Genomic DNA, 27,228 nt, shown 5'->3' on the forward strand with positions numbered 1-27,228 from the left:
TAGAATACTCTCTCGACCCGATAACGCCGACAACCGTCGTCGCGTCCTCGGGAGCATCTTCGAGGCTATTAGTCGCTGATGAATAAGCAGGAAAAGATGGAAAGAATATGAAATAACTCTTTCTTCCTGAAAAAGCAATTGATTGTTTCTAGAAATTATACACACATATTTTCTTACGAGTTATATATTTATGATGACAATTAATTGTGCAACGTTAATGTAAATTCTCGCGCACTATTAACGTACGCTGGTCAATCTTAAAATTATGAGACGTACATTTGTAAATGTTTCTCCTATCCGGTCTTCATTAGTATCTTATTTTTTACGAAAGAAGAGATCTCGTTTGCTATCTGGATCAGAATTGCGTGTAAAACAACAGGCAACAGCAAAGAGCGACGAAAGTCAACCTGGCGTGAGGGACCATCGCTTAATCATGCCCGCCAATTAACGCGAGGATGATTAATTTTTGTGCCGTTGCCGGCACACCCCCACCGGCCGTATCGTCCTCCACGCTCTATTTGTGGGATTAGCTGCGGTTCGCGCTAATGGCCGTATCCTGCAATTGAAAATTTTACTTTGTCACGAGTATGACGAGTACCCGCGTGGGCGTGCGATTCGGTGCGATCGGCCTTAATTACGGTATTTTAGGGTCCGCTGGGATGCTGGTCCAACGCGAAGATATATTTCATTGTCAGCATGGATCGTCAATAGGTCTTGGAAAGGGCGCTTCAAACTACGAACTATATACTTAACTACCGTAACTACATATATTAATTTATTATTTCATTAAAGCTGAATTAAATTGTGTATTTACAATCATTCGCCATAGACAATAACGATCGAAAGATTAGCGTGGTAATCGTTATTGAGTTATTATCGGCTGCATCGAACAGCATCGAACAGCGATGCAATGAAGCGAAACGCAAACCAACGTACGTGATCGGACGGTAGCGCGACGTAGTCAGCATGAACAACCTTTTTTTCTTCATTGCTTACAGGTGAGAAACGTGAGAGACTGTAACATCCGTTATTAACCAGTGCTTTACAATTTAGATTCTGCTTCTCTGACGAGAGAAAAACCGCGTAGACAGTTATCCGGCCCGATAAATCTCGCTCGCGTCGCGCCGCCAGCCTTTCAAATGTAAATTTTTTCACCCCCTTACGCACACCTATGCAAATTGTAATGGAGGTTGTGATTAACGTAACATCACGGAGAACAAATACGGAGGATGAGCTCGCCTTCTCGGAACAGCGCGGCGGAGAGAACCAACGCATTACGCTTATTATCTGCGAGCCGCATCACTTATGCAAATATCGTGCGTAGAATTCACACCGATCGCGCGATCCTTACCACTCGTGCAAACATTGCGCGTAAAGTCGTGCCGCTCTGTATACGTTAATCTCGTCCACTTTTTTTTTACCGCGTACGCGTAAAAAAGCTATACGTTAACGCATTAGAAAATTGAGTTTTATATTTGCGGTTTCGTAATATAATTATTATATTTGATTTCTAGCATAGATCACACACGGCATACACAATAAAGAGTCCAAAGGTATTTTTCAGGATTGATATATCGACTTCTTGCCCCGCGCAAAATTGCGTACCGTCAATGTAAATCGTTACATCTTTTCAGTATTGCGACTGGTATGACGTCGCTGCATTCCATCCTGTGCAGCAATGTCATCCTGCTACCGCATAGCGACACGGCCCATTGAGCCCGAAGACTGCGCTATGCACGCGCCGCACTCGCGCGAGTGACACGCGAAAAACCAAACGCGCGCGCGGCTGCCATGCCGTCGTAAATCGCGTGTAACAGGAAGCATCGGGGTGACAGTTCCGATCGCTGGAAATCCCGTGCGAGGGGAAGGAGAAAATCCCGAAGACAGAGTTTTATCGGATCCAATCAAGCGGGGCAATGATCGCGCAGTAAATTTTAATAACATTTTTCGGATGCGGCCTCCATCGTTCCTACGTGGTGTGGAAAGAGAGCGGCGAAGGGAGGAAGGAACGAGAGAGGCAGCAGAAACGAGCGAGGAGGGAAAAAAGAGGAGAAGAAAAAGCCGAACACAGGTGGGTGTCGGCTTCGTTTGTAACGCGAGAGCTGCGAATACGGCCACCTCGCTTTCTCTCGCCCTCTCTCTTTCTTTCCTGCGTTCCAGCTCTATATCTTGGCGGCACTACCCCCGGCCCCGGCTTCGGCTTGACGGCAGCGGCGGTTCTGCCGCGCGTGTAAATTAAAAAGTTTCGCGTCCGGTCCGAAATTGAGATCGAAAAGTAATAGACTTTAATGTTTACATAAGGCGCGAACGAAGGGGGAGGTCGGCGGTACGACTTCCTTTGCACTTTGCGGTGCGCGTTGCGAGCAGGGTGCGGCAAAAGTTATTGCCTCGCATTCTCTCGACGTACGTATGTAATAAAACAAAGTAAGTGCAGAAAGTCAATTCGCGTGTATTTAATACGTGTCTCCCGATTAGCAAAATAGGCGGAAAACATCGTTTTATAATTGCTACGGAATCGAGAAACATGTGTATTAGATTATTTATACTAATGTATTGCCATTATTACTTAGTAATTTTCCGAATAATTATATTGATATTACAAATGAAAGGACAGCTTGTTAGAAAAGGAAGAGAAGAACCGAATCACCATATTCCTTCAAGTTTCTTTTATTGGAGAGTTTCGTAGATCATGCAGTTAGCGCGATAATGCATGGTTTTTGTTGACCAGAGCGTCGATGCAGCGGGGCATTAAGGCCCCGTGCGCATTCGCACCGAACGCAGCATGTATGACTTAGGGTCTGATCTCGTCTAAAGGCGAAATTACTGATTTTATACGCTCCGGGGGAAGTCGCTCCCTAATGCTTCGCTTCCTTATGTATTTACACTAGACTTCCGTCCAATCGCCTCCTGCTCCTCGGGCTCCCTCGTGCTTCCTGAAGCTCTCCCCAACGTTGTTTCTTTCCAATTTTTGGAGATACACGTCTTAACCCCAATTAGCACCCTTGCCACAATGTCACACGTACTAAGATTTCTTATCGCTGGCGGCAAAGGGATCGAAAAAGTCTGTCGAAATACAAAAAAAATTAATTACCACGACGATAAAATGTCGCATTCATCGTCATTGTAATCTATACTTCTGCTGGCACACTTGTGGCTCTCTCTTTCTCTATTTCTCTGTCTCGCCTTATCGCAGGACGCAGGATAACGTTTATCTTAGAACGAGATTACAGCTATCTATATATAGATATATGTAGGTAGATAAATGTATAAGTACATACGTGCGGAGTAGGCCACGGGAGCGGCCGTGGGCCGCGAAGCTTTGTGAAGGTGAAAAGTAATTAAGCTTCTGGAATTGGTTCGACGAAGAAAAATGGACGAATATGAAATTTTCCCCGTAAGCGTCCGTCGCTCGTAGACGCAGATAGAGCAAAAAACCGACGGCCACAATGCACCTCAATTTTTGTTCTGTCTCCTTTCCCCTCGTTCCGTTTGCCTTTCGCCCTCTTTCTCTCTTCCTTTCTCTCGCGCGACGTGAAATCTTTGTCGTTTTGGTCCTCTTGGCCGCACCGCTACCTCGGACTTGGTTCCTTTTTGCTCGAGACGCAGGATTCTTCGAGGTATGAATGAATCTCAGGACTTGGCCATCATTAATTAAACTTTCGAGCTACTGTCCGCCTCAGCGCCGATCAACCTGCTCCAAATCTTCTCTCCATGTGTGAGCCAGCATTACATCAATGAGACATGAGACTAGAAAGCAGCTGCCCGTACATTCAAATAAATGGCCAATCTTATTTCGAGAAGTAGCCATTGTATCAGTCACAATTATTTTCTCATAAACATCTCATTTTCTAATTGTCCTAACATTACTAAAATGCTATTATTTCTATTATTAATGTATTTTTGAGATTTGTCTAACTCCGTATCTTATGGTCAGAGCTAGTCGCATTCGCTCGTATCATAATTTTACCTATAATCTAAGCATAAGAAGAAAGATCACAAGTGATACATAACGTCGATACCACGTCGATGGTTTTTAATATTTGCTTTCTTATGCAATTTCACGAACAGCATGTCACAATAGACAGAAATAGCTCCCGGGATTGTCCTCCTCTCGAAAAATGCAAGTTGAGTACCTGCGGTCGACCAGATGCGGTAGCTGTAGGCTGTCTGGTCGGCAGATGCATGTCTCATTGCGCACAGAGATGCACGAGCACGTACGACACGACGCAACAACATGATTATACGAAAGACGTGGGCGAAAAATGTGAGCGTAGTCAAATAAACAAAAACAAATATAAAATAAAATATTATTTTAATTAAATTGTATAATTTCTTGTGAGTAATACAGTTCATATTCTATGCGTGAAAAGGCAGTCGTTGAATGTTGCAATGATCGACGATGGCGAAGCGAGATCTTTTCGGCGTGCTGCTGACAAGCGAGGATAAAAGTTTGGCAAGTCCGTTTATGATCAGGATATCGAGTGGATATTGCGAAGTCCGATCGAGAAATTTTGTTGTTCAAAAAATATAACGCCTGGCAGCGGTAAGAAGACACTGTAAAAAAAGAGCGGCAAGAAGAGCACAAAGAAAATGAAGAGGACAGCGAGAAGGACGAAGAGGAGACGGACGAGGAGGAAAAGAAGAAGGAGGAGGAGGAAGAGGACGGGTATCCGCGTCGCGTCGGCTCGATCAAGCGTCGATGACTGTACATCTTTCCGTGGGTATGGACGAGGAGTATCCTGGAGGGTCCCAAGAAATGGCGGCCGAGGCGACAGCTCGTCCCCCATCGCACCCCTCTCTCTTTCTCTCTCGGGGCAAATTAGGTAAAAACAAAAACGTCGCCCTTCTTCGCTACCCGCGCGCGCTTTCTCATCTCGAGCCACGCCGTCCGGTTGGACGAGCGAGGGGCTGATGCCGCAGCAAGAAGAGGTGTTGCGGGAATCACCGGGGCCTACATTGTGCGCGGTAATGGGTCCAAAGTAATTAACCGAGCGCGGCTTCTTCCCTAAAGCCACGACGGACACTCGCCGCTTCTGTTTCGCAGCCGGGGCCGCCGCGATCGGGAAAATATAGGCCCGGTTCTAATCATACGGACCCTTGCTCGAGGTCCTCGAGGCGGGGCACGCTGATTTTCGCCCACGCCGAGTCATCGAGGCGGTGCGACGCACGATTTCTCACACGTTGCCTCCACTCACGCCCGCAAATCTCAGACATCGCATTCAAGACTTGGTCGATCGGCCGTTATCCGATATTTTTTAGGCCCGAAAGCGAAGTTTTTTTATGATACCTGAATGGTAAGTTTAAAAATCTATTCTCGAAGTATATATTTGGATCAGACTACTGTCAGATTGTTATAAAAGTAATTCACGTTTGCACTCTTGTCCTCTCGCGATCGTCATGAGACCTAATTTTCACGAGCAGCCTCATTTTGTTCTTTACAACTATTCACTTCTCTCGCCCGCTTTCTTTACCTCCGTCACTTTGTCCGACTGGAAGCCGTTATCTCTCTCGGTGGATGCTCCATTTCTTACTTCATTCTTCATGTCGGGCCCCGCGGGTCTTCTTCCATCTCAATTGCCCCCTACGTCTTTCTCTCTCTCTTTCTCTCCTTCTCTTCCCCTTCGTCTCCATTCTACCTTAAAACTGATCATCTCTCCTTTCCTCACCAATGCGACTTATTTCTCTCGCTCTTCCCGGGAGCATTTCGTTCATGTCCCTTCCTCCCACCCCGCGATAACCGCGAGATCCGGCACGGCGGTCCTTGATTCTTCTCACCTCCCCTTCATCGCTTCTCGTCTCGCTCGAGCCGAGATTTCTCCGTATATTAAATCCGGTAGCTAATTGCGATCCGACACGGCGCGATCGTAACGGCGAGATAACTCCCCGCGCGCCATCGGTAAACAAATGATCCCCGGATCTTGCCGAGCGATCGTTTTAATTAACCGCGCCGGTCCCGACGAGGGCCGGTCGAGCATCCCCATGCGGACGCGTTATTAAATCGTTGCTTCGTTACGCAAGAGTTATATCGCCATTTTTTATCAGTCATACGGCCGAATAAACGGCCTACGTGTGACCACACCAAGAAGAACTTGATCAATCGATAGAATCTGCTATCGATTGAAACCTCGACAAACGTAACGATGTGCGAACGTATAATTTCTTAAACGTTGTTAACGAAAGATTTACATTTACAATGATTTTCCATTACACAACATACATTATTAATACAATTTATATTTTTACATTATTTTTATGTTATATAAGCTTTCATTCTACTTAATTCTACTGTAATTTAATCATCAGTGTATAACAAATAACTTTTTTATTATGACATTCTAATCGCTCAGAAACATAATTGATATGTAGCTTCTAATTTATATTCAAGTTTAATGCGCGACGTATGATACTTCGACAACCATATCAAACCGATAATTCTTTTTGGCACGTATATTTCACACTCAGTGTCAAACGCGACTGTAATTCTTATATATTTATATATAAAACTTACGATATAATATTTTGTTTTAACTTAATATTACAAGAAATTTCAATATATCAGGCTGATAAAATTTATAAGCGAAAGAGTTAATTGGCCGCTAAATAAAGGATATGCATATCTATGAGACTTTCGAAAAGAAATGGCGGTGCACGTGCTCGAAGATAGCGGGGAGCCAAGGGTCTCCTCCCGATGGTTTGATTAGTCATTATCCGGATAGGTGGTACATCATTCCCATCGCCTTCTGGCGGCTTCTGTGTTACAGGCGACAGCGGGATGACCGCCATTGTTCGGGAAAAACTCAAGTGTAGCCGGCGGGAATCAAAAAGGCCTGCGAGAAGGAGAGGTAAAGAGATGGAAGGGCAGAGGGAGGAGAGAGAAGGAGCGAGAAAAAAGGCAGAGTCGAGCGCTCGTTTGAGGTAGCCGCCGGCTCATTCACGTTTCGAAATGAGATCGGCGTTCCCCTCGCCCTCCGATCTACTTCTCCCGTTCCCCTGGCTTCATTCCGTGATACAGGATGCTACTTATAGCATCAGACACCGCGTCTCTTCTTCCTAGAATCTCAGGGACCACCTTTTCAACACCTATCCTGAATTCACATGTGAACTTACACATTGGATTTCTCATCAAATAAAATTTCGGACGATGCTTCGTTCACTCTTTCTATTATTAATTCATCGAAGTTGATAGTTTTATGATCAGCGTCGATTATTTAGATAGTTTATATTTTCACGTGTAGTTTAACGCTCATCTTGAATTCCTAATTGTACAGTCACGATCTGGTTCTAAATGCTAAGAAGCATGTTCGCAACATAACACGGTAGATTTTATCTTCTAAGCAGGCTTCGCATAATTCTTGTTTCTCACGTTTCTTTGTGATCACGACAGTGCAATCAGGTTTCCATTCATCGAACAGAAATATTCGCCGTTGGTGGTAAAAACGAAGAACGAACGTAGACAAAAGGTCCAGGATTAGCTTATTCGGTAGCAGGTAATGACGTCATTTCCCTGTCAGGCGTTTCCGGTGTAAATTAATTTATCAAGACGACCGGACCGGTGGACCTCACGACGATTCCGTCGGCTCGCTCGCTAGTTGGATCAGCGCTACGAAAATTACGTGCCTTTTTTGTTCGACACCCTCCCCAAATTAGGACCCAATTGGCCCGCGCACGATCGACCCACGCGGTGTCCCGCTGATTTCGCGATTTCGTGCATTCTCCGTCCCGAGATGCACGTGGAGAATTGGGCCCCTCGCTCTCGACTCCATCTTCCGTGGCCTCGTCCAAGACAAATGAAACGCAGCGCTAAAAAGCCGACAAGATTAATGAAATCTAACGCACGTCGTGATTGCAGTGAAATAGTGTAACACATCGTGTCGTGGCTGGTCGTTTTACGTTGTAAGCTACTATACTTACAATTTGTCGGAACTCCTATAAATAAGTACTACGTCGGTTTCGTTTTCTCTCGCTTACATAGTGGCCGCGCGTGAAATTACGGATGCGTCAAGATCACGCGCGATCTTATCGGTCCAGTGATACGTTTCGTCCCGCTTGAACGCGCGGATTTTCGGCGGCACGAAGTGGATGTTATTACATGGCATTTTCACGGATGCCGTCAGGTGTGTAAATGCTCGTTCGTGGCTGTAAGTAAACGGACCACGCGCGGGCCCACCTATTATTAGAGGCAATTAATGAGATACGCTTTCTGTACGGAATGTATCCGTGGTAACGCGCGTTCGACTCGCCTATCTCGCCGTGGCGACTTCCTACCCGCCTAATTGCGAGCGCTTACACGCGGCCCGACCCTTGCACGACCGTTTGTAAGCTTCTTCGTCGTGATCAGCCGCGACTTTAACTCGAACACGTCAGTTCAATATCAAAGTAACCACGACGATGTTCCTTCTCGCGCCGCTCTAACACTTAACTCCCCCGAACAACTCGTTAAAATTAGCGAGATGGCGGAAGTCGTAAAGAAAATTCCAGGTATGCTTCATATTCATCGGCTGAATTTTCCTAACAGAAATCTCGCCAGTTCAAGTTCTCCGAAGGGAAGCTTAAAAAGAAAACTAAACGTTTTGATTAACAAGAAAATATAATGCTCGGAAGACGGCGCTATAATTAGTTAGCGTATCTAAATGTATTCTCCATCATCGTGACGCCCTAGCAAAGTCAAAGGGAAATTTTATGACAGCCACGCTACTTATGTTGACCATTAAGACACCTCGTCCATATCATTTATAAATATCCGTCTTGCGCAAAATCGTTATAAATCTACAAATGTTGCGTTATAATACTGAGAGCGTTACAAATAAAACTTATTCGTTATTTAGGCTAATAAAAGTTTATGATTTAGATTTTTAATATTGTAGAAATTATAAAATAATTAACATTTCGTGTGTGAAATAATATACCTACAATCTTTTTTATTTTTAAAAATTAAAGCATGCTCATTGTCAGTGAAAGAAATTAAATTAAATTTATATATCTATCTTAATATTTTATATTTGTTTTGAAATAAACAGGCCTAAGAAGAATAGAGAGTTTGCAAATTGTGGTTGCCAAACTAAATTTCAATTCTTTTCTAATAGTACCCTAGGGTCTTAAAAAAGAGCCTAAACTTGCGAAAATAATTTATCGGTTTAAAAGTGATTATAAATCACTTCGGCTTTCACGAATACTATTTATTTAATAGATACAATACAATACGACAAAGAAGCCGACAATCTATTAGATGACATTTTGTGACATTTTTTCAAATATTTTGCGATATCATTACTGTAGTGAAATGCTTATTCAGAGAATTTTAAATGTCAAGATGTGACCACACCGAAAAACCACACCCATTAAATGGATTTGCCATAGTTGTTCTTTGATAAAAATTCTACAAGTTGAGGTTTCCAGGATACTATTAAAATAGTAATTTAGTTTGGTAACTATACTTTGCAAACTTTCTCTTCTTCTTATTGTTAGACCTGTTTATTTCAATCTTTTGATAAAAAATAGTTTTGATGAAAAATAGACTTCTATTCAAACGGTCGTCTTAGAATTTCTCTTCTCTCGACAAAACTATGAAATAAATCTTTTTAATGCGAAGTTGCAGAAAACTAAATACTTTCTGTGCAAAGTGTGCAATAAAATCTGTAGAAATGTGTATTAAATATTTTTTCTTGCATATATGAATATCCAGAGAACAAATTAAAAATATTCGCCAAATTCAACCGTCGTATATTCATCCAAAGCATTAAAAGGGTTAATAAAAGCAGTATCACGCTTCCAATTAGCATTCATAAGTGTGCGGATATTTTTTTACCCGAAAATTTTATTTTCTCGTTGGTAAACCGTATAATATAGAATTATAGTCTAATTATTTTATAAAGTCATAATGAAAGAGTAATGTGAAAATAAGCGCCGATGTTAAAAATCCTTGAAACTGACATAGAAAAATTCTCTGAGTTACGACAACTATAACTTTGTCTTCAATTTGGAAGGACAGCTGTAAATTTATTACCTATCCATAGGGTTGAAGGCATTCAAACGTAAAATGTCATAAGATGAAACGTGTTAGTATCCCTTTTGAAGAGATGGGCGCCGGAGGCTCTGCAGGAGTCCGTTTTTATCAAAGCAAGAAATTTAAATAATAATAGTTATATTATATTGTCAGAACCATTAAAAATTGGATGGTCGTCGTTCATCTCCCATTATCATAAAAGTGTAATTGACGATATTTACTCAATAATTGTTATATTGCAGGTTTAAATCATTAAAAATTTTATGAATAGTCTTTTGTTTTGTCGGCTGACCAAATTATATTATTCTTACTAGCCGACATCTTTGGTATAGAAGAAAAATATCACAAAAAGGTTTTCTTTGAGACATTTTAAAGTTTTCTTAAGGTAATAAATTATTATGTCCTCTCAAATAAAACTTTTTTGCCTAGTTAAACTAACCTTAATTATATTATAAATATAACTAACTAGCCCGCAATTAGTTGTATTTATCGACCGATTTTTGTAATAGATGCTGCTGCTTTTTGCTGCTCTCGTCCTTCTAGCTTGCTGTTCTAGCGACGACTTGCAGCTTCGAGAGTAGCAATTTCCTAAGAACCGCATGTTTGAAATCTTGGAAGATCTGAGTGGGGATAATTAAATAAAGCTTTAAAAAAAAATTATAGATTCCTGAACACATGAGTTAGAAATATACAGTAAATTAATGTTAATTTTAGATTGATTTCTGGAAACGGGGTAATTAATTATGTTATTGTTCATCATAGACTTTTATAGCTCGTTATCATTATCGCGAATGACCGCACCGTTTTTATCTTCTGTAATAATTGCGATAGTCTTCAATCCTTCAATAAAACTGAATCGCATAATACCGTGTGTTACTGATACGGTACTCTAATACGACTTCAAATACGCACTTCAAATACATTGCACTTAATACTGTAGCGAAGCTACACTGCATCGCGAGTTGAAATGTCGTTAACGCAGCGCAGAATATCGCAGTTGGCAGCGCGCCGCATGCAGCGCAGCAATTATCCGGGCGCGACGCCGCAATTGCCGTGCAATTTCATCCCTGCCAGCCCCCTTCTCGCCTCGACGATGCAACTGTCTTGCGCCCTACCATCGGCAGCTGCAACAGTCGATCGCAGTGAGGTGTAGGCGTGACTGAAGGCGGGCTGACGAACCCCACTACTTTGAGCCACGGCGAAACCGGACGGTGAACGTTGAGACGTGGGTGTTTCGGTTCTGTTCGCACCGAAGATGAACACCAATCTCATCCTCCCAACCACCCGGTTTTTTCTCACCGCGTCATCTTGACGGCTCGGACACCTTTTATCGGAGATCTTCGTCTCGCTGATCTCTTCGCGCTTCTTCCGGACCATTCGTCAATAGCGAGAGTTTTGCTGCTCTGTAACGGCGCCATTTTGCAGTAACGAGATCGTGAGAGTAACGGCTAGTCGACAGGGTCTGTAGAATCAACAGAGTTGAATCCTGGTGCGATCAGAATTGCACGTCGGAAACGCACAATTCTATGTTATCTTTGAAATTACGGTTGATTTATCGCAAATCATTCCTGTTAGTATGACAGTCTAACTTTCCTTTAATCCGATGAAAGATTAGCCTGTTACAGCACACGAAAAACGAGCTGTTCATTTATAATGGCAGAAGAAATTATACATTTCCTGTATTGAAAGAAAATCAAGAAAATAAAAAGAAGAAAATAAATTGTAAAGAGACAGTTAAAAATACAGTTATAAGAAATAGAACTAATGTGACAATAATCTAAAAGGAAGAAATAAATTATGGACCCACAATGACAAATAAAAATTTGTAGTATTAAATAGTTTTTATATATTATTTAATACATATTATTCTTTTATTCTTTCTTTTTGTACAATGATAAAAGGGTGAACTTGGTTAATTTTCGGTGAATCTGAAATGTTGAAAAGCTTGATGTCTATTTCCTGAGAATCTCCATTCCGCGATTAATCTGGAACTCACGTCATCATAAAGCTACTGCGTCAGTGCACGAGATATGCGGTAATTCCACGTGTGATCCGCTGCTTGTTATTTTACGGCCGGTCACTCTTCTGCATAAACGTGATCAAAGGTGGAACGATGTTTACTAAATTCGAAGTGAAATACGGCGCGCGATCGCGGTATTCTCAAAGGGACCTTCCACCTGGTAGGAAATACGACTTCCTTGTTCCTTCGTCTTATTTTTTTCGCTTTCACAAAGTGCCGCGCGTGAAGTAAGGAGATGGTCGATGGCAAGTGGAAGAGAAGGAGGAGAAATTACGCAACGAAGAGAGAAGCTCGCGGGGAGCGGCGCAAGCTTTGCAGCGGCGATTCTGCGTGCAAAAGTCGTAAATCTAGAAATTTTCCGTATGTCACGCGGCTGTTTGTACGGCAACGCCGTTTAAATGCCGCGTTTATAGAATCGGTAAATCAAGTTTGGCACATCAATTGTCGATTTCTAGCGTTGGCGCGGACTTCAGATGGAACTCGGGCTGAATAGTCAATTTTATTTCGAGATATAAATTCTGAACTTTAACAAATTCCGAAATATGATATATTATTGAGATGACTTGAAAAATAATTTAGATATAAGTTAAATGTATAAACTTATATCAATAGAAAATTACCATAAATCGACATTAATAACTTTTATCAAATTCAATGAGAAGAGAACCGAAAGATTCATTCTTTTAGAATAATTTTCTAAATAATTTATCTAATGATATAAAAATGAATAATCATTATATTTGATAAAATACCCGCCTCTTTTTAAAGTACTATGATTTATAGGAATCTGGTAGCGTCACGACGTTTCTGTGGTGTACATTATAACCAACTCTTTAGCGTCGCAAATCGCAGGTGGCACAATGGCAACAAGTTAACTGTGTAGATGCCGTAAGATAGATCTGTCACGCGATCCTTCGGGGATTCACAATGCACGTGCGCGTGTATAGGTAACCGTAATAACGTGGCTACTGGTGTTGCGGCATCCTTTAAACTTCGCCCTATCGTTTTCGAAACCCTGTGACTCGACAGATTCTATTTTTTTTTCCGACGGTTCTCTCGAGATAGATGAGCGGATGGATATCACCTTTCGTCGTACCGTTACCACAATAATGTTCCACCTTTGTGACTGTAGTATGTGGCAATTTATCCGCGAAATTATCTACACGGATTGTGAGTGCGAAAATAACAGTTTAAAATACTGTCGTAATTAATCATCTCGCCGTTGTTGTTATATTATTATATTGTACATCCTAAGAGAACATATGTTCTATGATATGAAAAGTAAATTACTTCCTTTTCCTCATAAACAAGACCTTAAATTATTATTTGATTATATAGTACGGATAATAATTATATTTTTTTTGCAAAGGAGTATCGTCTATATACTATACGTGCATATTAAATATAGAACAGAAATAATTTGCGTTAAAACAAAGCGTTCGTTTTAAGATGCACTTAACAACGTTATCGTGATTGTCGGAGTCGAAGTGTTAAATACAGAACGGCCGTCAAATCGTCGTTAGCCCGAAACTTAAACAAACGTTATCGTAATAATAATAATTGTCAATGTAAGATTGACCAATAAACTGTCGTACGTGTCGAACCGTCGTACGTATGTCCGCGAATTTAATTTAATACTATAATATTTTATTGCCCGCGAAGAGTCGTTGAGAAGTGTTAAAGCGTACAAACAAAGAGAGCGCTTCTTATAACCATTTTCATCGTCGAAATTACAGACTTTCATTATTATTACTATTATACCTGTTAATTGAAGCTACGTAGGGGAGACCAGGGACAAAAATAACTAAATTCGTCCGATTAAGATGTTTTTAAACGTTATATAGCAGCAGACAAATTCATATAGGAATGAAAAATATTTAATAATCGCGTTTGTTACATTCGTCCCGTGTTACTTTTATCCCTGGTCTCCCTTACGTCTCGAATTTATAATCGCGTTGTCTCTGAATTTAACGCGACATATCTTGTTTATTTAAAGCTATTTATATCTCTTTGGTAATCTAATAAATTTATATAAAATGTATATAAATTTTATATAATATAATTATAATTACATTATTACTGTAAAAAGTGAAAGATTTCTGGTTTGTCTGCCTCGTGAAGCTATTTTTCGTTGATAAGCTGTCGACGATCTTATCGGACGGTGAAGATCCAGAAATAAATTCAAAACTATGCGTGAGAGAGAAAGGAAAAAAAGAGAGCGGCCTCCTCCAGTTTCATATGCGGCCTTCTGGTGGCTGCTGCCGAAATTTGTCGCGGCGTTCACGGCTATCCTTCCACCCCGCAGCTGTTTAACCAGCTGTAACGTATCACACCTCCCTCGATGGCCGCTTTCCTGGATGCGGGCGGGGAGGGATCCGACGGGCCGGAATTTTTTCACAAAAGGCACGTGTGCATCGATAATCTACTGTGCGTAGTGCGTGACCGCCGCTTCCGTTCGATCGAATTTGCGTTTGTTTCGGTAACGTATTTTTTTGGTAGATCCGGAGTCTTTTCGTGTTACGTCTTCTCCCCTGCGTCGTCTTTTCCTTTAGCTATGTCTCTTGTAATTTTCTTCTATCGAGCTTTGTTACGATAACAATTCCATTCAATTTTTTCTTCTTTAACCATTTCCATTTAAATGTTTTCAAAACACACATTTCTCTGTTTTATTGTAGTTTTAGAAAATAAATTTTCAGTATTTTTCTTTTGTTTCTCTTGCTTTATTTCACCCTCTAAAAGATCGTAGTTGACCTTCAGAAATTCGGACTCCCACTAGGGTGGCGTTAGGCCCATGTCTCCGAGGAGTGCATCTTTAACTTCTATGAACACCAGTAGTAACACGCTATTTTAATGAGGCCATTATATAATATAACGATAAAAATATTCTAGTCTAGACTTTCAATGGACTATTGTAAAAAACTGTCAAAAAAAACGTGCACTTTCGTGGTTGATATATTTTTTTTAGAACTTTAGCCAGTAAATTACTGTCTCTTGGTCTATTATATAGATAGACTGAACATATATTAAAAAGGCACGTGCCTTTTCCCAAGAAAAGTAAGTTCTTAAAGAAACAGACAGAGAAAGAAGGAGAAAGGGAAACTAAGACATAGGATCGAGCTATAGAATGGGACTAAGATTTACGTTTTTCCCAGCATGGTAGCTAAGTGACAGAAGGAAAAGTGCCACTGTTCGAACGTATTCATCCTTTGTTCTGGTGATTTATGGATAATCTGGCTCAGACGAGTGAAAACGATAAGGAAAAAAAATGGGTCAAGCTTGTGCCACGCGACTTGCATGCAGAGAGAGAGAGAGAGAGAGAGAAAAAGAAAGGAGAGGCGTTGCTTAGCCATTGAAGCAAAATGACATGTTTCCTTTGAAAACGTCCTACGAGGATACTTGTGGACCATTCGCGCGTTAGAATTGAGATGTTTCCAGAATGTTAGAAGCGTGAAATCGAAGAATAGAAATATGACATTTTATCTTTCAGCGAATTATTTAGTCTAAATTTGACAAATTTTGACTTATTATTCGAAGCTTGCGCTAAAAAGATTCGGAGCAATGAGGGAGATAAGAAAGGACAGAAACAGAGAGACGAATCATCGTCTCTATTTTAAAGATTTTTATTTTATTTTTAATTTCAAGATTTTTTCTTCGCGTCTTTCAACACGGTTTGTCACTCGCAATCTCGCGGGTGAACGAACCCAACGGCACAGATCGATCTTACGAGAGACGCGTTGGCGTCGGCGTCGGCCGTAAATTAGAAAGTTATTAACGCCCAATTGCGTCCTGATTAATTCGCCCTTGCAACTAATGCGAGCATCCTACACGACAGCCGTGTTACATAGCGGCATCCGCCTATGGGAACCCATATACTGGGTGTCAGTTGCTCCGTGAAATCCTCCATCAATCTACAAAATTATCCGCCATATGGCACGCCGCGAGAAATTTTTCTCATTTCTTCTCTCAAGCTCGTGCGCGCGCGTGACGTGCTTCCGGTTCTGAGGCGAGTATATCTTGCATATCTTGATGCGATTATAATTTACAGGAAAAATTCTTCTTTGGTGCGCTTGCTGTTTCCTAACTAGCGCTATATTTTTCCTCGCGATACGTTTTTCTTTCATTCGCGCTTCATTGATCCTCGCGTTGTAACGATCCAGATTGCGTAAGGGTGACAGTCGCCACCGTGGACGCAGCGATTTCTCGCCGTTGCAAGCTCGTCACGATCATATACGACCCAATAAATTTCCTCTTGTTTTATTGCGATGATTAAGCCCAAACAAAAAAAGGAGAGGGTCCGGGGCGTTCCACAACAAACGAATGACGTGTGTGGCAAGGACCTAAATGAAAGGGGTGGTCTTTCAAAAACAATTAAACATAATCGCGTCCGTTTTAAGGCGGCCGATATGGGATGCGCTTGTGGAACCGGTTCAAAGTTCATGGCGTACGTACAAATTATGCATTCGGTGCAGCCGGGATAATCGCTGAGTGTGCGTCGTTATCTCGTCGAGGCTCCTGTTACCATTTCCCACCTGGCACGAAATCTCGCGCCTCTTGCATCAAGGAACACCGTCAATAGAAAAAAACGACGAAGCGGGATGTCGTTCGAGCTAATCCACGCGATAAGTCACGACGATCATTGGACTTTTAAATTAGCAGTAGAGCAATCGTCGATCTCATCGCGCGGATGGAAGCTATCACGCGATCCATGTAGATTTTGTGTCGCGGTAACTTTTGACGTAATGAAACTTACACCGATCGATAATTTCCATGAAATTAATTCTACATATATGTCAAATTTTACATTGTAATATAATATAGATGCAATATATAATAAATTTTGCTTTTAATGTAATCACAGTTACACAGTAATCGAACTTCAATTCTTTTAAAAAGTTTATTAAGAATTCTCTAATAACATAACTTACATTTTTTGTTATACTATAATGTTCTCATTAATTAATCGGAAATTAATAATCATTATATAACGATGGAGAAATGCCAGTCATTCTAGGCACTTTGCTCTTGAAAACGGATGTCCATCCACATCCTTTTACGCGATATTCCTGTTTAATCTTGTATCTTCCTGGTCCAGGACGAATGTCTCTTGGCGGAACGGGTCGTGCATATTCTATATTGCTATTAAAGGGATATTTCTTCAATGAACGCGGTTTTCGGGGCGTTCGAGGATTATAATGACCAGGCCCTGGTTCATCAGGATCCTTGTAACACGTACTGATGTCTTGTAACATTATCCTCGTAATGGGTTTCTTTATAAATCTTTAAGATATTTTCCCATTCAAAATAATTTTCGTACCGTTGTACGATACATAGAAATTACAATCAGATATCGTTATTTATTATATTTCATTTTTTACTGTGATTTTTTTTAATACCTAGGATTGGTGGACCATATTCCTTTGAAATAGTTTGACTTGCTTGAGAGCTTGTCCATTTCACTTGGCAATTTTCGTGGCCAATCATTCTGATCTTCTAACTTCGCACGTGCCCAATATCCTTTGATAGTAGTTTCATCTCTCGGTCCTCAAATTGAAAGTAAAACGTACGGACTTTGTAATTAAATTTTTATGTATTTCTTGTAAATAAAGTTTTAAGACATTCTGAAGTTTTATGAGATACCGATACGAGATAACACATTATATCGAGTATTTAAACTTTTTAAACTGCATTTAAGAAATAAGTACGCTTATGAAATAATGCGCGTATATTAAAAAAAAAGCTATTTTGACACCTGTGAAAAGATCGTAAGGTCCCCTTTTACTTGTGATCTTCTCGAGAAAGGCTTGTAGCGAATTTGGATGTTTCACGCTGTATCTGTTATAAAAATCGATTTTTTTACTATTTTAAATCGTAGAGAAAAAACATAGTTTAAGAGAATTGTGTTATAAGTGACATCACTTTTACCTAGTGCACGGTAAAGACCAAGCTTTTACAGTTTCTCGGAATCTAGGTACTAAATTGTCGAACTCGAATGAAGGTATATTGGAGAAACCTTTTAACCTTTTCTGATCCAAATAGAAAAAGGGATTGTGCGTTCTCAGCGTGTATCCTTAAGAAGATACAAGACGTCAGCCAGGTATAAGAAAGAGACAATATAAAACGATTGTTAATTAAAACATAATTCAGAGAATTTTGTTTTAATATAATCTGACAAAAAATGGAACTATATTTTGAAGAAATTCTTGTTGTTTTGTCTTGAGATAATTTGATTTGTTCTCTCGAAAGATAATCTTATCAACCTGGACCGGGCGTGGTGGATTTATAACTTGTTTGGAATCGCGGAACGATTCCAAAAGCAGCATCCGTTCGCGAACTCTTACAGGGCGCATCCATAACACTTTCCGGCCAACGAGATATCTCATGACTTTCACGTCCAGTCTTCATCAAACTCTTCTGGTTCGCAATTTCCTTTGTCACTTTGCCACCTATTGCAGCGGAGAATTCTTCCATTTCTTGTTGCCTTCTCCAACTGCAATTATGCAATTTATCCTACTTACTGAAAACTCTCATATGATTTCGAGATAGATCAAGGTTGTGTTTTACCTAATTACGGATTTACGATCGATCGGTCGAGGGTCGTAGGAGCCCACAGCTGGTGACATTAATACAAGCGCCTTCAGTTTGGGATGCAAACCTATTTTACTACCTGACTTTGTTCCGCTGTTGAAGGGAGGATGTGGTTTTTCTTTTCGTGGCACCAGACATTGACATCGCCACTTATAGCGACAACGACACGATTGAAAACTTTTGGTTTTATATTTTCTTGCCATTTCCTTGTGTAAATGCTTGAAAGCAAAACAGTTGTTAAAAGCAGTGTCTAGGAAAAAGTCTCGTCTTTTCTAAATAATATAATAAATGCGAGATGATACTATCTTTTACTGCCTTTATTTATAAATTTTTTAGTAAATTATTATTGCGAACATGTTTTTTAAAGAGAAATGTTTTTAATGAAATTTTTTTTTTGAAATTACTAAAGCTTAGGCTTATAGGTTAAAAATAATGGAAGAGAGCTATGTATAATAAACTGTAACAATGTTCAGATAACATCAGCATTTTTTATTTTATAATTTTTTATAATTTGTAGATAATTCGTATTTGGTATAGAGAAAATAATTGCCTCGTATTGAAAGCGATAAAATCAGAATGTATATCAAAATGGCTTAACAGAAATCATCGTATCCTAGCGATGCAGGGCACTGAATTAATGGTCGTCGATACTTCAGCTCAACAAAGTTTTGCTTTTATTTAACAATAATATTTGCAATTATAAATAGATTAATTTAATCAGAGAAGAAGATCTCATGCAATTTTAATATTTTTTATCCACGCTCTAACGATTAGAATTAATTTGTATCTGCAGTCGGACTACTTCCTCTGTCATCCGAAGTAAAAGTTTCTGCCGAGCAACTTGGAGCAAGATGGCGTTTCCTAACGGACATAAACAGGGGGCTGTTTGCTCCGTTTCTGGCCGTTCATTCCTTAAACGGCCCTACACGTGAAATTGTCGACTTCGTTGACATGTGAAGTCGAAGGTACCTCCGCGGAGAGCACCGACGATGATTGCTTGTGTGCAGCCTGTAGCCCAAATGAACGCTTTAATCGCCATGACGTAACAGCTGAAAAATCTTGACGAACCGAGGAATCTCCACACCAGATTGCACCGTGTGGCGTACGAACAGCAATGCGCATTGTGTGAAATAAACACGTGTTGTTGCAATAAACATGTGTTGAACAGTTTTTCGTTTGAGTTTTTGTTTTATTACCTGCCGTTTCATTTTTAAGGACTCGTTATATGTAGAGATATATCCTATGTTGTAGAGTTCATTCACATGTTTCACTGTATATTAATTTAGAAAAATGTCTAGAGATATTAATACAGAGGATTATGATTTTATATAAGAGATGCACAGACAATGCAAAGAGCATTGTCGTTTATATAAAGTGAAGATAATAATAGCATTTCCAAAGTGAAAGTCAGATTTATTTAATAAAATTGTAAAACATAGTTAGACATTTCAGTTAAAGTGTTTTTGTGTTATTTTTGAGTACTTAACGACCACAAGTGCCAATGCACAGAGCTAGGTATCACTTTTATCGATAATATGATAAAAGTATATGATAAGATAAGATGATAGCAGTATATGTGATAAGGGAGAGAATTTTAAGTCATGAAATATACAGAAAAATTCTGAATCACCATCCGTTCATTCGTAATACGTCAATTAAGACAAATGGCTCCATTAAAGATGTTGAAACGTGCTCTGTGCAAAAACATTGTAACAAGCGGATCGAGATTCGTGGGCATCATAGGACCCTTAACAATTCCACCATTGCAAATTGCAACGTTATATTATTTCTGGCAGGATTATTCAAGGGTCGTAGATAAACGATACTGCTCCTGCTCGTGCTGGGACACTGTCTTTAAAGGTTACGAAATTTGCGACAATTTTACAAATATCTTTAATTGCTGCTAATCGACGATCGTAGATCTAACCCTATAAACTGAATTTTTTTACAGGCTCATACGAATCCGGTATCGCTCCATACAAACACATGTACTTCAATGCCACTTCGAACATGTTGAAAATATGGATACTCATCGTCATCGGAGTGATCGTGTTTTATGAGACAATGAAACACTTGGCGAAACTGGCGATCAAACAGAGACTTAGACAGTCCATGATGCTCCTCTTCTCGTCCGCTCTGTTCTCAAATTATTACTCGTGGTGGGTTTATATTAATTACTGGAACGACGACTTCTATTCCCAGTGGTATCATCAGCTGTTCTTTACCGTCACTGAGTTGATATCCAGCTGTTGGGTCGTTTATCTTGCGGATAAGAAGAATCCCATAACTCACAGAAAGGCGTTCGGCATTGCCGCGATAGCCCTTCTGCATATCGTAGCTGGCGGGTGGGATCAATTTTTCGAGAATGTCGTTAGAGGAGAGGGCCAAGCGCACCAGGTAAGAATCCACGAATAATAATGAAAAGGAAACATTCCGTAACTTATCTTTAACTTGTATGAAGGTCATACGCGATCTGGGCTTCATGATACCGGATATTCTTCACGTCGTCGTTCCGTTATGGCTGATTAAACGGGAAAGTATTTACAATATCCATCTTCCTAACTCGTTAGCGTACATGTTAAGCATCGTGATGTTCGGATTATGCATTTGGTCGTTTCTATTGTAATGCGACATCGTCGAGGACAGCATATTGTGCGAGATGGGCGGCGATTCGATCCCATTCTTCCTACGAGAATGGCCTTCGTTAAGTTAATGTTCTTTCTGAAAGCGGAAATTTTCGTGATGCGAAAAACTCGGTCTAACATGAACGCCAAACGTCTCTTAGACACTGTGACAGATCAATTGCGGGAATACGAGATGAATTTTTATGTTAAAGATGTCCTGGAGACATATTTTGTGATAGTATTATCATTAAAGAATGTGTTCTGAAAATAGTTCGACTGAACTTGAGTTACGTGCCTCTTCTTGCGTGTCAAGTTACCATAACATTTATTATACGTATTTCATTGTTCACGTAAAACTAAACTCTATTTTATTATTTATGAAAGATTAGTATTTATATAATGATGAGATTTCAACTTCAAACAAGTCCTTATACGAGATTTATCAACAGAAAAAGTTGCATTAGCTGAAGACTTTGTTAATATTAAAACTGCTTTAATTTAGGATATGTTATAAACTGCGAACGGTAGCGTCTCTGAAGTATTACTCTAAGTAAATTTAAGTATTATATTAATTAAGAACATATCATGTAGATAGCCTACGTAAGCAAGACGTTATCGTGACGTTATCGTAAGCAAGATTGTACAACTTACAGGCAATGCTAACCAAAAATAGTGTCCTAACTTCTTATACAAGTTATAATGCTTAAAGTGCCTACACATAATACGTTATTTACCGGATTATTGTTAACTAAGGCGATAAGCAATTTCGAACGAAAACAGTTCTTGCGTATTTTAACGGCAAACACAGCTGGTTATTTCATAATACTTATTTAAAATACAAAGAAAAAGAATTCACACACGCTGTAATAATAATATGATTGCGAATAATTGATTTGCGAATTCTAGTTTTTTAACGTCGTATATCTACAATGTTAACGCGTTGACATCTTACTTCTAATCTGGTAATTAGAAGCTCGTTTACTTTGATTAATGAAGCCTTTAACGATTAACGTTCAATATTATCTGCAATGTGCAGCAGAGACACATATCCTGGTAGATAATGTGGCCTGATTAACGAGTGCAACTTACATCACCAAAGTATCAAAACTAATTTTATTATTGTTATACATATATATACATATATATTTATTGTAGGATACATACTTTGCGAAAAAGCCATTCCCGAAAAGTATTTGAGCAGTTACAAGCGTCATTTTATCTAATTCTTATAGTAATATATTGTAGATATAATTGTAGCATATTTGAGAAAAAGGGAGGTAGGAATTTTGTCGTAAGGACAAAATAGTGTATTGCGATACGTAGAGTAAATTGATCGTATTGAGCGATCGAATGTTCATAAATTTTCGAATTTTCCCATAATATTTTATTATATAGGAATCGAACGGAGCGAAGGATAAATATGCAATTGTCGATATAACTATAAGTAGTTTGACGATTTTAGTCAGAAGAGATATCTCGGTCCGATTAATAACGCGAATAAAATAAAGCGGCCTAATTTCCGATAATTGCTTAATCATTTCCAACATCCCTATTATACATCCCCGTATACACACAGATTCTTTACGCAGATCGTCGAACCCTTGCGTCGCCGCGCCGGATCGAATTATTCTGCAAGACGCGCAAGATTTTATTATACATGAGGAAGAGACTCGGACGAGGGAGAGAGAGAAACGTAAAAATAGAAGAGACAGCCTTCTTGCGTTCTCCTGTATGTTGCATGTATTATACATATACGTCTATAGTGTGGCATGTTGCTCCCAATAGACACCGTCGTCGCTCCGTCGATCTTCGCGGCTTCATCTTCGACACGCATACATGCTCACGCATCCGCTCCGCATTTCCACACTATGCGCTCTTTCAACATCTAAAAGCCGCGCATGAGCGACGAAAAGTCACAGACGATTGTGAGGACACCTTCAACCCCTACTGTACGGGGGGTTAAAGCGCAAGCCTCGAATCGATCTTCCACCCCCATCCCTCCGGGCGTTCGCTAAGAACAACCCCGGCCGACGACTCTGTTGTCGACCCAACAACAGTTCAAAACCGCCCGAGACCCACGGCAAACATGGCGTTGGATTTCGCAGCGACGTACAAGGTTTTGGTGCTGGGCGACTCGAACGTCGGCAAGACCTGTATCGTGCATCGCTATTGCGACGAACGGTACTACGATACTTACATCTCGACGATAGGTGAGGAGACACGCGTATGCGTATGACCGTAAAAATATACATCGGGTTTTCCATTCACCCGCGGCGACCGCCTCCGAAGCCGCTTTGTTGAGTCGTTTCAACGACTTGTTGTGACGTATCTTGGCGCCAGTTGCGACTGGTTTGCGACAGCTCATCTTCTCTGGTACAATAAAGTCACGCGCTTTAATTTTGCTCCGGGTACTAAGAACCAATGTATGGGTTCCATACATCGTTGACACACGTAGACGTTAATTAACCCTCGGCTATTATCGATGAGGTCACGTCTTTGTCTGTAAAGTAGATTTTACATACTATCGGAAAAAAAATAATTTCTACCACAATTTATTTTTCTGACATCGTTCTAATTTAACGCGTTTAATGCATTGTCCTCATTTTTTCCATTTGTGAAATAATGAGAGACAGAGTCGACTATCTTTTTGATCCTTTTTGATGATTAACTTAAATCAAATATCACTTATATTTTTAATAAGAACAGACAAACAGTAATAATTACTCTATTTACCAAATTTAGGTGAACTTGCAAATTGACGATTGTGGCATACTTATATGTATATTCCGTAAAATGTATATTGAGTTAGCATTGATCAGCTGATTATTCGGTTACATCCGGCCTTCGATGTTGCGATGCAACTGTCTAATTTTAAATTTACTGTCGGGCCGAACTATTTCTGGCAATTATCCCGATACAAGTTATCATAATTACAAAAATGTTCGAAAGATATATCCTCGCTTGTGTGAAAATATTTTAATTAGCTATTCACTAATTGCTTATTGTTCTCCGTTATAAAGAGTAATTCAGCTCCATACATAATAAAGGTTTTAATCATCCTATTTGCACGCGAGGAATATATGAAAGTTTGGTGTACAAACTGTTGCAATAGCCATCTAATTAATAATAGCATCTAATTGTTCCGTGCTACAAACATAATTGAAGTGTATCACGAGTCCTTGATTTTATTTGAACTTTAGAATTTGCTCGGTATTTAAATATCCTGAAAATATTTACGCATAATAGATGTAAATGGCGAATATATCTGCAGGTATTGACTTCAAACAAAAGATCATTAACTTGGACGGGACGCCAATTAAATTACAAATCTGGTAAGTATTAATTAGTCCTCTCTCGCAAGTTCTTAATAGATAGTTAATCGTCAAGTAACGTTTTAAAATTAAATAAAGGAGCCTAAGTTCTTTTCTAAAAAAAAAAAATTTATAATTTCAGTTTTTATTTTTAATTCTCTTGAGTTTTACAAAATAGAATCTGCATGTGTAAAACTGTAAAATGACAAGTCGTATATATAAAAACAGAATGAAATAGCAGAAAGTATATCTGTGAATACATCTTTTTTTTTAAAAAGGGATACCGCTGGCCAAGAAAGATTTCGAACTTTAACAACAGCGTACTATCGTGGTGCCATGGGTATCCTTTTGATGTACGATGTCACTAGTTTGGAGAGTTTCAACCATCTGTCGTACTGGCTACGAAATATCCAAGAAGTAAGATTAAAAAGATTCTAAACATAGAACATAGAACATTACGCGAACGGAAATAAACTCGCGCTAATTACTTTTTAAATGGTCACGTTTATAAAGATCTTAAGAAGCTCAGAACAAGAATTTAAAGTGCTAAAAGATTACTTGAAAGTTACGATCCGAAAATGTCAAATGGGAAAAGTTTGAAGAAAGTTGATAAAATATGTTAGAAGATTACAAGTTGCACGTACCTACATCGACCACTTAAACGTGTGAAATTTAGAGTTTAATAAATTAGACTTTTAAAGAAATTAATTCTACGAAAGAACGTTTCCGTAATCGATCCGAAGTCATCCTAATGCAATTGTCATACGAGAGCATGAATCATAAGCAATTCCGTCGTTTGCATCACAGAATGCGTCACCAGACGTAGTAAAAGTTTTGGCGGCCAATAAATGCGACGCAACCGCAAATCGGGCTGTGGAAGCTGAGAGAGGTCAAAAGATCGCTGAAAACTTTGATATGCCTTTCTTCGAGGTATCGTGCAAGGAGAACATCAACATCGAGGAAGCTTTTCTCACTCTAGCCAGAAGAATACGAGAACAACGGGGTCGCCGGGTAATAAGACTGATTGCTACGAAGAATCATTTTCATTGTATTCCTGCATAGTTTAAAAAATTTTTCAAGTGTACTTAAAAGCTATAATTTTTACATTATTACTATTAAAGTTACATTCTGCATCAAGTAAGTTAAAGCGAAAACTTTTCTTCGGGATATAATAGAAGAGATTTCTATGAAACGATTCTTTCCTCTCTTATCTTTTGTAAGCTTAACGGGACCGAGCTTTCTACTAGCGCAATGAACAACTGCGTTGCAGGCTAGCCTGTTCGAGGCTTCCGAGAGAGAAGGCGCGGACAGTATAATTAAGGCGCAGTCACCGTCTCAACAAGGTGATGCCTGGAGATGCAGCTGTTAGTTCGATGGACGATCAGCGGAGGTCTATCTTGCCGGTTGGAAGTTTCGACGGCAGCCAAGAATTAAATCCGGGGACAAAGGATTTCGTCTGTTCATCGTGCACAAGGGGAGAATCGCTCATTTCCATACCTGTACATGTACATATGCGATCGTGAATCGGTCGTGAATCGTCGAACGGAAATCGACTTGGACGACGCGAAAGGTGTTCGTATATACCCTGCGAGGGTGGCAATTATTCACGCTACTACCACACCATCTGCAATAATCGCAATGGATATTATAGGTATTATCTCAAGAACCCTGCACCCTATTACGCGCGAAAGTCCGAATGACGACGTCGCGTCGTAGCATAATGCAGCGGCGGTAGCACGAAACAAATGTGAACTGCCGCGATCCTGGATCGTCATCACAGTCATGATAAACACCATTTAGGAAACATTTGTCGCCCGTGCGAGGTATAAGCTCTCGCTCTGGATAATACGAAAACACATTACGTACACGCACATTACGGTTAAGCCCGAGCTACGAGTTTCGAGATTATCGCAAAGTTCTATCTATGATACGCGATTTTACGTCATAGATGTCTATTTATACTGACGCGAGTCACGTTTGTACGAATGTAGAGATTCGAAGAGCTCTTGCTACGAGGTAATCGGAATGCCTGAACGTATCATCGACAGACGCGTCGATATAATTGATCTGATTAATTGTAGGCCGGTTCCACGAATATCGGTTGACTCTTCCGAGTAAACTGATGATTTTTATTCCGCGCGAGTTTGACGTAATTCAAAAATATTTAACAGATCAGCTGGGAGAGAAAAGACTACAGAAATTTATGAGACAGAAATTCGACGAAAGGATCGCGAAATGTGTATTTGTCTACGAACAATTTTTCGAAAAATCTCGTCGATGTTAGACTTTCGCGGATCAGACGCATTCATTGGGTATAATCATAAGCAGTTTAAGAACGTTCACTTAGATTCGCTTGGTAAGGCCTAACTAAAAGAAAACATCTTCTGGACGCTATTAAGGCAGCACACTTTCGCAGTAATCGACGTATTACTATTCTAGTATGTCTACCCGAGAAAGACATCGTCAAGCGCATTGTGATTACCGTCTAAAAACGATATTACTATATAAGACTTGCGATTACTATACCGATGTCTCTCAACGAGGACCAGGGTTCTTCCCTCAGGGAAGGACTTGCGCGATTACGTCGGGATTATTTGATGCACAGATGCCAAAGTTTGCATAAATGTTTTTTTAATGTCGAGTATTCGAAGCAAACACCACAACAACCAAACTATGAAGAATAAT

At 39.9% G+C, this 27,228-nt stretch overlaps 3 protein-coding genes across 3 annotated transcripts in view; 2 read left to right on the top strand and 1 right to left on the bottom strand.

Moving 5' to 3' along the window:
* LOC139815383 (uncharacterized) overlaps positions 1 to 22,758 on the top strand; it is a 46,626-nt gene extending 23,868 nt beyond the window's left edge. Inside the window, exons 3-5 of the mRNA XM_071782301.1 lie at positions 19,402 to 20,468; positions 20,560 to 21,005; positions 21,070 to 22,758. Coding sequence (XP_071638402.1) covers positions 20,273 to 20,468; positions 20,560 to 21,005; positions 21,070 to 21,234 — 807 coding nt within the window. The 5' untranslated portion in view covers positions 19,402 to 20,272 and the 3' untranslated portion in view covers positions 21,235 to 22,758. The remainder of the gene's footprint in view (positions 1 to 19,401; positions 20,469 to 20,559; positions 21,006 to 21,069) is intronic.
* Positions 16,991 to 19,362, bottom strand: LOC139815434 (ciliary microtubule-associated protein 2). Its single transcript, XM_071782363.1, has 6 exons — positions 18,585 to 19,362; positions 18,281 to 18,510; positions 17,946 to 18,090; positions 17,773 to 17,855; positions 17,417 to 17,564; positions 16,991 to 17,300 (listed from the first exon to the last, which is right to left on the bottom strand). Exons 1-6 carry the CDS (start codon positions 18,809 to 18,811, stop codon positions 16,991 to 16,993), a joined length of 1,143 nt encoding a protein of 380 aa, XP_071638464.1. The 5' UTR covers positions 18,812 to 19,362.
* Positions 22,759 to 23,226: 468 nt separating the features above from the next.
* Positions 23,227 to 27,035, top strand: LOC139815384 (ras-related protein Rab-8A-like). The gene is made up of 5 exons (XM_071782302.1): positions 23,227 to 23,442; positions 24,504 to 24,564; positions 24,822 to 24,960; positions 25,351 to 25,554; positions 25,814 to 27,035. The coding sequence occupies exons 1-5, from the start codon at positions 23,319 to 23,321 to the stop codon at positions 25,910 to 25,912; spliced, it is 627 nt and encodes a 208-aa protein (XP_071638403.1). The 5' UTR covers positions 23,227 to 23,318; the 3' UTR covers positions 25,913 to 27,035.
* The last annotated feature ends 193 nt before the right edge of the window (positions 27,036 to 27,228 follow it).

This window comes from Temnothorax longispinosus, chromosome 6 (assembly GCF_030848805.1).
Source record: "Temnothorax longispinosus isolate EJ_2023e chromosome 6, Tlon_JGU_v1, whole genome shotgun sequence".
Taxonomy (NCBI): Eukaryota; Metazoa; Arthropoda; class Insecta; order Hymenoptera; family Formicidae; genus Temnothorax; species Temnothorax longispinosus.